This window comes from Mustela erminea, chromosome 17 (genome assembly GCF_009829155.1).
Source record: "Mustela erminea isolate mMusErm1 chromosome 17, mMusErm1.Pri, whole genome shotgun sequence".
Taxonomy (NCBI): domain Eukaryota; kingdom Metazoa; phylum Chordata; class Mammalia; order Carnivora; family Mustelidae; genus Mustela; species Mustela erminea.
This window is the reverse complement of record NC_045630.1, coordinates 4,000,108-4,013,833: the sequence shown is the minus strand read 5'-3', so window position 1 is coordinate 4,013,833 and position 13,726 is coordinate 4,000,108. Positions and strand designations below refer to the sequence as shown.

General features: G+C 37.8%; 1 protein-coding gene across 7 annotated transcripts in view; it reads right to left on the bottom strand.

Moving 5' to 3' along the window:
- DNM3 (dynamin 3) overlaps window positions 1-13,726 on the bottom strand; it is a 535,131-nt gene that overhangs the window by 97,579 nt on the left and 423,826 nt on the right. For all 7 annotated transcript variants that reach the window (XM_032317383.1, XM_032317386.1, XM_032317388.1 and 4 more), the window contains one exon: window positions 4,462-4,573. In XM_032317383.1, the coding sequence (XP_032173274.1) occupies window positions 4,462-4,573 (112 nt within the window). The remainder of the gene's footprint in view (window positions 1-4,461; window positions 4,574-13,726) is intronic.

Genomic DNA, 13,726 nt, shown 5'->3' with positions numbered 1-13,726 from the left:
AAGTCTGCCTCGTTTCTCTGCACACAAAATATTCCAAAGAATTCGGAATTCTTTAGTGTTTAAACACAATTTAAGTCATGCCATTAGCTGATAAAACTGTGCCAGAAAAGTCCATCATTTTCTATGTCACGTTCTTTAGATATCTAGTGAAATCTACATTTATACATATTCACACCTACTGATGCATGTACACACATTTTTTTCCTGTAAATAATCTTTTAAAATTTCTTTGTAGCCTATGATACTGGCACACACATACTTTTTATCTCATCTTCATCAGTAAAAAAAAACCAAACCCAAATACTATGAACTAATTCCATTAGGAACACCTTTACTTCAACATTTTGTAGCAATTCAATTATTTGACAATATAAAATTGTATAGTGGTTATAATTTTAATTTAATGGCCAAAGGAAAGAGTAGTTAAAGAACTAAAACTCTGCTAAATCCAAATTCAGATTTCAATACATTTTTAAAGTACTATGACTTCTCAGAAAGAGGACCTAACCACTCAAAAATCTAAATCCAAATTCAGATTTCAATACATTTTTAAAGTACTATGATTTCTCAGAAAGAGGACCTAACCACTCAACAGTGTCATAGTTGGAACCTGAATCCAGGACTCCTTATTTCCATTTTAGGGCCACACATCACACTGCTCTAATGTGAAGTCTACATTTTCCTTTGGATCCAAAAAGATTAAGGGACAAAAGGTAATTAGAAAGTCCATATAGAAATCGAGTTGGGTTGTTGCATTTTATACAGATAACCACTGTTGTGCTTACCACGTTGTAATTATTTATTTGCAGCCCTCTCTTCCACTAGACTTGAAACTCTTATAAAGTAAGAATTGCATCTTTTTATATTAGAATTTCTCGAGTGTACAATAACAGTGATGGATGAAGGGAAGGAAGGGAGAGAAGAGAGTGGAAGATAAAGAAAGAAAAAAAAAAAACCGTGGAACACTCCAAGAGAAACAACCCGAGGGACAGAAAACACCAGGTAGCAGAGCCAATACTGTGATGCAAGTGACACAGAAACATTCCATCTTGTGGACATGATAGGAAAAATATAAGGAAAAGCATGTCATAAAAAGTGGGCAATCTTAGTTGAAAAAAACATTTGTCCAAAACCAAAATGGGGGTGATGGCTATTTATCAAAAGGAAGCCAAAATTACACAATTCTTAAAAATGATCTTTGTAGATGTTTCCCCAGTCAACATAGACGTGTTTTGTATAGAAAGCAGAACTTCTTGAGTCTAGACTTAAGCCCACGTATGATAAATAAATGTTTCATTTTTAGAATAGTGATTGATTTGTTGTCAACTCAGTGGTTTATTGATATAAAACCTAAATGACACACCAGAAGTCCTAAAAATTTACTTACAGAGAGACATCTGTTGTTAGGTTAATCTGACTTTTTCATCAAATCCTTCTAAATTAGGAGTAACCGTACCCCAAAGTATCCTTCCCCCCAAATCGAAGCATGCTCACAAAATGAATGTTGACACAAGCATTCTACTCAGATTGCTTTCAGCAGTTAGCTGCCATTTAAACTCTGAAAGTCAAGCAATCGTGTAATGTAACCTCCAGAACTACATGGTGCATAAGAAATGCAAATATTGTTTATGATGAAAATTGAGAAAAGCAATGTTCATGGCCTACTGCCAAGTTTCATTTCCTGTCGTGTCTTTGGCATATAGTAAAAAACCCCTTTGTCTCAACCTTCCAAGCAACTGTACCAAAAGCATATTTATAAACAAGAATGATGTAGAAAGAATCAAATAGATTGTGTAGGACAACTCTGGATTCGCTGGAAATTGAGTATTCTGATAAAAAATAGCCAATATTCCATTGACTGTCTGCTGGCGTGCAGAGCTATGGACACAGGAAAATCCAGATTTATGAAACACCGTTCACCAGAGATAGGGAGGTGATTTTACTTTTCTGAGACAGTTTTCCTTCGGAGGAGATGCACTACATAATTTCTTTCAATAGCAAACTTGTCTAGTGCGTTTGATAAAAGCACTATGTTTGATAAAAGCACGACTGAAAAAAAAAAACTTTCACAAACATTACTGTTGCATGGTAGGAAAACATACGCCCATACATAAACATTTTATACAACCAAACATTATTTAGAAATAGAAAATAGCATAAAGTATTTATGATCTCATTGGGCTGCACTATAATATCCACACTGAGCTCTCACCTACTTGTTGAAGAAAGCAGTTCATGATGAGAATGATAATTATCATCACCATCATAAATGGAGTGCTTACTTGTGCCCATCTGTTCCATGCTATCCCTGCATTTTCTCTTAATCCTGTCAACCAAGCTATAGGAGACTCCTGAAATTTCCATTTTAGAAATGGCAATTTTGAAACAAAAAGGCTAGAGGTCTCACAACTTACATGCGAACTTCTAGAATTTCAGTCTCGGTAGTTTGACCCTAAAACCTCTGCTTGAACACAGGAGCAGCTTCCTATAATACCCTGCCACATAATCTTTTAGGAATGTCCATCTTATCATGTTAACTGGCTCGAACCCCTCAAAGGGCTTCCCATCTCACTCAGAACTCCGATGCTCTCCACATCCTTCAAGACCAATATAATCTGCCCTGACCCCCCTCGTGGAAACCACCAATTGCTTTGGTTCTCCTTCGTTGTCTTCCAGACTCACTGACTTTTTGTTGCTGTTCTGAAACACTGAGCTGGCCTTGCGCTTGCTAGTCCTTTCCACAAATAGTCTCCCCTTCATTTCATTCACTCCCTCCCTTCCCTCAGGCGCCTCCTCAAATGGCAGCTCTTCAAAGGGGCTTTCCCTCACCATCTTTACTAAAACAAAGCTTACCCGCCCCTCTCTATCTGTCCCTTTAGTTTTCTTTATTTTTTATAGACTGCATCACTCTCTCAAAATCACACTAATTACACAGTTACTCGTTCACTTGTTTAATGTCTGCTCCTTGGGGATGGGACCTTATTGTTTACCTCGGGAGCACCAGTGCTCTGATTGGTGCTTGGAAAAAAGCATTGGCTCACAGGAAATGGGGATTGAGTGAATAAAAAATCAAGTATATGTATATTTTTAATATAGAATCTTAGTGAAACTAAACACAGTACCGTCAACGGAGAGGGAAGAGTAAGAGGAAATGATTAGAATTAATAACAAAAGTGTAAGTTGTCTTCCTAGTTTTTAAATGATTCCTCACATGCATTAGCTATGTAAGTAAATATGTACACAAATAACAGAATTTGGGCGATTGTGGAAATCATACAGATACGTCTGTGTTTGGATATCACTGGCAAAGGGTCTTGTTTCACCTCGTTTGGAGGGCACAGGGCATGTGTGTGTGTGTGGGGGGGGGTCCGCTGTATTAGGAACTGGCCAGGCAAGGGTAGGCAGGGATGGGGTTCAGAGGTCTACCTGTGAGCCATCAGAACAGCAACCGGAGAACATTTAGGCACAAATCCCCGATCATTTACGTCTGGAACTCTGTTAAATTCCAGTGCCCCCTCGGGGCTGTGGTCAAGTCTAAAGTTCCTCCAGAGATGCCTTAATTGTACCTCTTAAGCCCATATTTCAGACTTTTTCTGAGAAGACTCTTCCTATGGCGCCTAGAAATGATCTGACTTGGGCATGGCGGGTCCCAGAAAGCGATCTAGAGCCAAGTTAGCAGCACGAGGGTGGAGCTGGACCCATTCCCCAAGGCTCGGTCTCAGCACCTGCACTCTGAGGAGACGCCTGGACACAACATCTTACGGGGAACAGGGAGGAAGCAGCGAGAGCTGCGCACCTGCACCGTTGTCTGACGCTGTGTGTGCCCACATCGGGGGGACGTCTGAAATTTAAATCCAGACGTTTCCCAAAGAAAAAGAGAAGTTCTGTTTATTAACTTGAATGAGGGAAGTGATTTCAAACACTTGGCGTGTGTTTATAAAGATAAGTAGGAATGGCAATATAAGGTTTTTCTTCTTTCACACTCCAAATAACATTAACCAGAGTTTGAATGCAGATAGAATTTTGCATTCAGGTACTACAGACATAAGAAAAGGACGGAGATTTTTATAACAATAAGTGCATATTTAAGGATATGAAATAGTGCTGGGACATGCTATACTTACTATGACTAGATGAAGAATGTTCTTAATAGCTGTAAGAACACTAGGACAGGTGTGAAATACCACATAAAGGAAAATAAGATTTTAAGTTAAAACAAATCCTCTCTTGGTCTGAGATGACACATACTCTGTTTTACGGCAGAGGAGGGCATTTTCTCTAACAAACAGACTGATAAATTTCCAGGAACTAATGGAGAGAAGAAATATAAGCAAAGTATTACTTATAACAGCTCCAAACTAATTAAGTCAAAAGAGAACTAGCTTCTCCATTATCTGGTGTGTAGAATTACGTCTTAAGCATGGTTAATAATAGTAAAATACAAGATATAATGCAACTTACTAAAGATTTATCGGGATAAACCCCAGCTCTTAGGAGAGAAGCCTTCCAGCTGTCTACGTCCTCCTGTGAGTCACAGGCCAGCTCAAGGAAGCGATAGTCTTTGTATACATTCCTGGAATTAAAAAAAAAAAAATCATACTTTTAGTCTGGAACCAACTGCAAAATGATTTTATGTCATTGCAGACAATGATGAAACAAATGACAGTCCAAATGGATAATTCTCTGACAGTCACTGGAGGAAAACAGAAACAATCTACTGTATTTAAAATAATTAGCAAATTCTTATATTTATTATGTAATCTTTCTGAAACGTCACCTTACAGAATTCAGAGCCACTTGTACTGCTAAGCCATGGGAAGGGAAGGAAACAGAAATGCTCTCAAGATGATACACTCGGTGCCAGGTCAGCAGAATCGATTGGCTGTTGCCTAGTAATCAATCAATTTTCGGAAATTATTTGCTAGGCCTAAGTGGCTCATAAAACTTTAAAAGGTGTGGCAATAATCTTAACTAAAATACTATTCTAGATTCAAAACAGAAACACTCATTGATACCGTGAAAAGAAAACAAAAAAACCCCAAACATTAACCACTATTCAACAGAGTGAAATGCCTGTAAAGTGCATATTGACAACTGGGATAATGTTGTAATTTTATTTCTTTTCCTAACAGTAAAATAATACACGAGACATAATACATGTCCATTTAGAAAGATTTGGAAACTAGATAAAAGTATGGTGACAATCATCCATTTTTCACCGTTTACAGATAAACTTATTTTTTTATACTCTCATTCTATCAGTCTTTCACACAGTTGAGGTCTCCCAACCCCCTTCTCTCTCTCCAAATCTGACTCCTTTTTTACTTACCATTCTACTTTGATGTTTATAAAGATGGCATAAGTAAATGCTTGACATGTGTTTATAAAGATAAGTAGGAATGGCAATATAATGTTTTTCTTCTTTCACACTCCAAATAACATTAACCAGAGTTTGAATGCAGATAGAATTTTGCATTCAGGTACTACAGACATAACAAAAAGACGGAGAGTGTTATGGTTCGTTTACTTATGCCATCTTTATAAACATCAAATTAGAATGGCATGATATTCATTAGTATAAACGTATGATAATTTCCTTAATCTCTTTCAATTGTTAGATAATTAGGTAATTTCCTTTTTTTTTTATGATCAGAAATAATGCTTAAGTGAGTATTCTTATCCAAAAACTTTTCACACTTACTCCTCTTATTTTCTTAGGATAGATCCTTATAACTCTATAACTCTATAAACAGAGTTAGAGGATCAAACTTACAGTCATTTTTTAAGACACTGATATGCATTACCATTCACCCCTCCAGAAGAGATAATCCAATTCAGATGGATACCAGCAGAATTCCAGAAATTAGTCTTTTTCTCTTCTTATTCTCTTCCAGGGTATTCTCATTCATGCCTAAGAGCCTTTGTGTACAACTAACCTCGGATGGCTCAGAGATGGGTATCTCTTGCCCCCAGTGTCCCAGATCCACAGTGTTTACTGACTTCTCTGCTTGACTGTCTCAGATGCGCCCTGCCACGAACAAATGAACAACCTTCCCCTCTCATACCCTCTTTCATTTGCCCCCCTAAAAAGTACACCTCCTGATCACACTATCACCCGCCCTCAAACGTCACTGCGGCCTCCCCACGGGGCTCCCGACATCACGGGGCTCCTTCAGATTTACTCTCCACACGGAATCCTCCGACCTCCTGAAATGGGAATCTGATGTTCTTACCCGTGGAGTCAAACACTCAATAGTCACCTGCTTTTAGGGAAAGACTACACTGTCTATCGTGGCCTTTCAAACCCTGCATAGTCTGGCCCATAACTGTTACCCTCCTTTCCAGCTTCTTTCCACACTCTACTCTGCCTTGTTTTGTTTTGTTCCAGCCATTCTGGCTTCCTTTTGCCTCCCAAAGCGTGCCATGCCTCCTCCCAAGGTCTCTGAGTGTACCACTCTCTGCCTGTAGCTCTTTCCTTCTGCCCTCATTGTAGACGAAGGCCTACTCTTTCCTGAAATCGCAGGTCCTGTTTCTTTTCACCTGGCCGTCACAACTCTTAATCACTGCTGTGAGTTCAGGATTATGTGTGGGTTTTCTTCTTTATTTCTTACTTATTTATTCACTTGCTTACTTCCTTAGATACTGTCTATCTTCCTAACTAGCCCACAAGCAACAACATTAGGACAGGGAATGTACCATTTTTATGCTTATCATTATATCCCCCAAGGGGTTCTGGGAAGACGATGACATAACCGTGCTCTGCTTCCCCTCCACTTCTAACTCAGGTCAAACACATCTTCTTTTCTTGAGTGCAGTAGACTCTGGGACTGGTACTCCGGTACGGGGTGGCTAGATAGTTGTGATACTTTCTTGCTCAGGGCTGAACAGAGCTTTGGGACCACAGCATGAAAACTCAGAGGCAAGGACCAGCACGTACCATGCCTTTGGTTGGGCTGTCCCGCGTGGATCACAGGACTCCTGGGTGTCCCAGCCCTCTGGCCCTAAGGAGTGTGGGGGACTGAGTTTTTTCTACCCTAATGCAAAGAAAGGTTCCCTCCCGGCGCCTCAATATGTAAACGGCCACTTGCCTACTTGGGGTCTGTACTGACTGGGAGGACCTGTGCCTTCCCGCCCTCACAGGACCAGTCCACTTAAAGTATCCAGTGGCTGGACCTGTGCCACAACGAACAAAGCAAAATAAAAGGACACCTGATAAGGAGGTCTCACGGCCGGAGAAAGCGAGAATGAAGAGCGCAGTGAGAACAGCGTATCGGTGCAGAACTGTTGGGGAAAGCAGAACAGGATTGGAAGGGTACAAGGAAAACCTCCTGAAACTAAAAAAATACTATTTTTTAAGTCAAAATATTTAGTAGATAAGTTGAGGGAAAGGGTGATGAACGTTGAGCCTAGAATTAATAGTTTCCAAGATCTTGCGGGAGAATTTTAAAAAATATAAAGATAGAGAAGACATGAAAGTGTGGCGGAAAGAACACCTAACCTGTAAATAGGAGGAGTGCCAGAAAAAGAAAGGGGAGGTGAGGGGAGAGAAATCATTATAAAATAGAAACTACTTTTTAAAAAAAATATCTTAACCTGGTTTTTAAAAAAGATCTGAGTCTACGTAATTTAAGTACTATTTCATGTGCGCTTGATGAGAAAACGTATCAAGCAGACATACATTTATACAATTCTTTTTTTTTTTTTTTTAAAGATTTTATTTATTTATTTGACAGAGAGAGATCACAGTAGGAGAGAGGAAGGGAAGAGATCACAGAGAGAGAGGAAGGGAAGCAGGCCCCCTGCTGAGCAGAGAGCCCCATGTGGGACTCGATCCCAGGACCCTGAGATCATGACCCGAGCCGAAGGCAGCGGCTTAACCCACTGAGCCACCCAGGCGCCCCCATTTATACAATTCTTGAGCTCTGAAAAAAAATAAAACATTTAAAAGTCTTCTGTAAGGAGAGTGCAAGTTGCTTAGAAAAGAGAAAGAGGTAGACTGGCGCTGGTCTGACCAGGCAGAGGCACAAGGCGATGAAGAGGCATTCATGGTGTCCTAAGAGGACCGTAGAGGCCTATCCCCAGCTGGGACAGCCCCACACCCCAAACTGAGAGGGTGTCTAAGCAGGCAGGAGAGGACAGCTGCACCAAACGGACGTGCAGAGCATGGTCAAGGTGAGGAAAGGTTAAGAGGGAAAAAAATGGAACTTGCAACATCCACAGAGTTCATCAAAATAAATAACGATTGACCATCTAAGAATATGCAGTAGAAGGGTTACAGAAAGACCCCTACAGTAGAAGAGACACACTATTCAAATAGTCTAAAAGTTAGGGCACGGTAGGAGGACCTAACAGTGCTCCCCAGGTCTTCTCTGATGGGTGCCGGGGCAGAGAGTGGGGCAGCAAAGGGATTCCAGGGGTCTCGTTGTTAGGAGAAGTGGGTGTGAGGAGAAGCAGAAGAAAGGGTTTGGGCGAGAAATATTTGATAATTTGCCTCATGGAAGGATAGGGCTATGTACTGGTGATGAATGAAAATGTTAATGAAATTAAATGTGCGGTAGAACTCTCAAATTAAAAATGAAGAAAAAGGAGAAAGTATCAGTCTTTTGATTAAGTAAAAAAATAAGAAAAAAAGGAGGAACAAAATAAGAAATTTTTATAAGATTGCAGGAATACATTTATGTATATTAATTATGAAATTAACGACTGGACTGAATTCTCTCAGCTAGTTAGTTAATTTAGGTTAAAAAAGTTACATATTTTTTGGAAAAATAAAGAACAGAAAAGAGAAATCAGACAAGTACAAAACAAAGAATATAAATTTAAGAATGGCAATATTAATAATAGACAAGATAGAATTTAAAAGTACAGAACATGATAAACAGTCTAAGAGCCCTAAATAGAATAAAGAGAAATATTATACAATGGTATAAAGTATAATTGTGAAGACTGGAAAATCCTCATAAAACTGTATCATATTAAATAGTAGGGAAGGAAAGAAAGCAAAGAAAGCTACTGCGAGAACTTGTTATAAGTATGTAACCAATTAAAATATAAATATAGAAAAAATTCAATATGACACTTTTCAAATTGGACAAATATAGTGGACAAAAGTAAGCAAATAGAAGATAAAGATTTTTCATTATCTACAAAACATTTACAAAACTCAGTCTTACACTTGGACCTACACACATATACAATACCAGATTTAAGAAACTTTAAAAAAGAGGGGCGCCTGGATGGCTCAGTGGGTTAAGCCGCTGCCTTCAGCTCAGGTCATGGTCCCAGGATCCTGGGATCAAGCCCCGCATCGGGCTCTCTGCTCAGCGGGGAGCCCCTTCCCTCTCTCTCTCTCTGCCTGCCTCTCTGCCTACTTGTGATCTCTCTCTGTCAAAAAAATAAAATCTTTTAAAAAAAAAGAAACTTTAAAAAAGAGACTACATAGATCACATTCTTTGATCACAAATAAAAAAAAAATTCTAAAAAGAAGAGACCCCAAAACCCCTTAAATATATACTTAGATGACCTTTATATTACAGAAAAAAATAAAATTATATATTGTTTAGAAAACAATAAAAATATAAACACATCATAGCCAACGAATGGAACACAGCAAATATTGTAGGAAAATTTATGATCTTAAATATGTTCATTATTTACAGAAAGGAGAAAAAAGGTCAATATTCATCTATAAGGACTATAAAACTGTGATAAAATGAAACAAGCCAAGAAGATGGAATTAACAGATTAAAACCAAAATTAATAAAATAGGAAATATAAAAATAACATAAAGATAATAAAGACATCCACAAATATTTTTCCCCTTAAGAACAGAGAATGCTAATTAAGGGAGAAAACAAAAATATACAAGATCTCAAATGAGAACAGATGGAATACATAACCACAAATAGAAGATGGAAAAAAATTAAAATCAAGTATTATAGGCAATCCTATATGGCAAAACTAAGAACCTAGAGGAAACTAGTAATTCCCTAAAAAATGTAAATTACCAAAATTAGCTCAAAATCCAGTGGCTTTAACAAAACTCTACATAGGCTATACTTCTAAAACTTAGATATGGGAAAGTAGTCCATTCATATTAGGAGAAAGCCTATAAAATATATAGGATACATTTTTTTAATTGAGAAAATTACAAAAATCTTATTGAATGGCATGAAACAAGATCTTCATAAATGGAAAGACATATCTGAGTGTGTTGTTTGATTACACTATATTCTTAGGTCTTACAAAGTGACTAGTGCTAGTTGGTATTCAATTAGTATTTATTGAATAACGAACATCAGCACACCCATAAAGATAGTGACTATCATCTTTAAAATACCATTGCACATTTTATAATTTAAAAGTGATTTTCCATCAAAGCTTTAATATTTTTGTTAAAGAGGTAAGTATTTTAACATGTTTATAGAAGTGATAGTCTTTGTTCTGATTTCATCATGATTAGAATGATTTCACTTTTTATTAATATTAATCTGACATAGCTTTGTCTCTTTTAATTTTTTACTTTTATCCATTTATTTTACTTTTTAAAAAGATACATTGGTTGTAAATGCCAACTATATAGTTGGGTTTTCTTTTTCATCCCAATCTGAAAAGCACTGTCCATGATTAGGAAAGTCTGAATCCTGTTTATTCTTGCCATAGCTATATGGCTTGGTTTTACATTTGTCATTTTGACATAAGCTTATTTTTTTATGCTCCTCTTTCCTCGCTTATGTTGACAAAAGTACTGTCTTTTTGACTTCTATATTTTTTAGTGGTTTTCGGTTCTACAGGTAAAAGATTATCTTCTTTTTAAAACAATTATCTTTAAGTTTTCTAAATCATCTCTGAATTCGTTTTTATATATATGAAATTCAGAAATAAAACAGTAATTCCTGACTTCTTGAGGAATTTAAAAGGGTTTACTTTTTGTCACTTTATCTCACACATTTTCTAATCTATCAAGAAATATCTCAAATATTATTTCTGAATTATTGTTTTCACATCTCTTTAGGAGTTCACTTTTTTAGTTTAGTAAGCAATTTTGTTACATTTGCAAGCAATTATTTAAATGGAACTCTGTATGCTTAACTTGAATAAATATTTATCATTAGGCATCTTCTATCTGGACTTCCCCATCTGTAAATTCTTACTTGGACTCATTTTTTGAATTGGCTTCAAAGTAGAGTTGGCTATTTGGATTTCTGGTTGGCACAAGTATCCACATTTCTTGTGTTGATTCAGTGAGGAAGTATAGAAGTTTCTTCTTGTCTTCCTGTTTAGCTCCATTTTTCTTTTTTTTTTCCTTGTTTCTTTTTCTTAAAGATTTATTTATTTGACACACAGAGAGAGATAGTGAGAGCATAAACAGGGGGAGCAGCAGGCAGAGGGAGAGGGAGAAGCAGGTTCCCCGCTGAGCAAGGAGCCCGATCCGATGCGGGACTCGATCCCAGGACTCTGGGATCATGACCTGAGCTGGAAGCAGCCGCTTACCCGACTGAGCCACCCAGGTGCCCTGCTCCATTTTTCTTAATCAGGGAAAAGCATGCAATGGTCACGCATAAAATTTCAATCCAGTTCACTCCATGGCATTTTGCAAATAGTTAACATTGTTCCTTCCATCTCTGTTGTGTGTGATCCTCTGGATACAGCAAAGGACGGAGTAGGATAAAAGAAGCTTCTAATTTTTCACCATCTTAAAAGAGAAATCATTTCATTTCACCTTCATTAGCAACCCTGTGAAGTTGGTAGCAGAGATGTTTCATTGAGGAGACAGATTTTAGAGAGATCAAGTGACTCCCAACATGGCCCAGCGAGTAAACGGCGCAGGGTGGGTCTACCACAGTCCTTGGCCTATGGCCTCCGCAAAACCAGTATTTGTCGAGTGAGCGGAGCAAATGAATGAGGGAACAGATGAACGAACGAAAGAGCTATGGAATGAACTGGGACCGTGTTTATGTTTAAAACCAACATTTTCTATCTTTGAGAGAATCCTTAACATTCCACAGAAAATCTAAGATTAAAAAGTCTGAAGGGAAAAACCACAACAAGCAGAATAAGCACTTTTAATGAAAAGTGGGACATATTTAAAGGAAATATATTCTCCAAGTAGGAAAGTTTACTGTTGTCCAATTTGAAAGGTCGTGTCTTTGCTATAGAGCCGAAAGGGTAATAGATGATCTTGATAGAAATCAAAATTTAACAGTTTTTAATTCTCTAATTACCTCTCCCATAGCTTTTAGCTACCATTTAAGTTTCCATCTGAGGCATTTCCAGTGCACAGTGTGAGTCCCATTAAGATGTAAAAGGTACGGGGAAGGCAGAGCTGGACAAAGGCCACGGCAGTTCCTGGCCAGCTGGAAAGCACGACAAGTGGCGAGGGTGCAGACTTCCCACATTCTCCAAGCAGATCTGAAGAATTCAGCTTTGGCCCATTCTCACTGACCTTTCTCCAGAGTATTTTCTTTCAGGGTCTCTTCACATGGAAAAATCTCGATTTTTTTTTTCCCCTCAAAGGAGAGCCAAATTCTTGAGAGGGAAAATAATTATCTGGTTGAAACATTAGAAGAGGGTCAAAGGCTTCTGGTGGCTTTGGCTGCTTCGTTTTTACCCATTTTTGAAGCCTCATCTTAGGCTGTGTCTAGACATCCAAGAAGAGTTGGATACAGGTCTAAAACACTGAACTGAGCTGATTTACTGGAAGTCTCATAAATTCTGCGGCTGTAGCTTCCAGGTTCTCACCACACGCTGTAGCTGTATAGATAACCCACAGCAATTTGTACTGACTGAAGTTTTTTGTTTAGTCTATTTCAACTGCAATCATGTAGATATGAGCTTCTGAATGATTTCACTATGAAATCAAGCTGAACCACGTGCTTTATAGTTTGAAAAATAAAAGTTACCTCAACATTAAAAATGAGCATGAGTAATTTTATCCCATAGGTAAAAGGGTTTTAAGTGCTACAGTGAAGAGAACATGACCACACGATGAGTCTGTGTTTTGACGAGATGTAGAACTTTCAGTCACGTGTCATAAGAATATCCTTAAGTATTAAAAATGTGAAGTCTAACTTGTTTACCTATGACATCTCTTTAAACATCTGGGATCAGACACTATCTGTTCCTCAAGTCTTCTAAGTCTCCAAGCCAATTTTTTCAAATGTTTCTCATATGAAGACGATTCTAGATAACATCCTTTAAATTTTTCTATGGATTTGCTCTATTTTAAAAGGATTTTCTGAAAGTGACACGCCAGCAACTGATCACCAATCCCCAGAGGCAAAATTAACTAGATGAAAGGAAGAAATGTGGTGGAAGTTCTGCCTAGTTTTCAGACTGTAAACTTTTACTACTGTAAGTAAGCACCAGCTAGGAGAATATAGTAAAGACCATGAAAAACACCTGTTGAAATCTAGAATATGCCACTTATTATCTTACAGGACATTTGGTAAGAAAACCTCTCTGAATTTCAGTTTACTCATCTATAAAATGGGGATAACACCAATATCTATTTTAGGCTTATAATGATAATAAAATAAGGTCACATGTGTGAATAGCTTGCTTAGAACAACGCCCAGCATCAGGTAAATATGCAGGTAAAATATACAAAATACAAAGTTACTATTATTCATTATTCTCACTGCCTTTAGGCCCTTTGGGCTTGATCTCCTATGAAACCAGATTTCTCCTGTACTATTTTAAAACAAAATAAAATTTATGTTTAGCA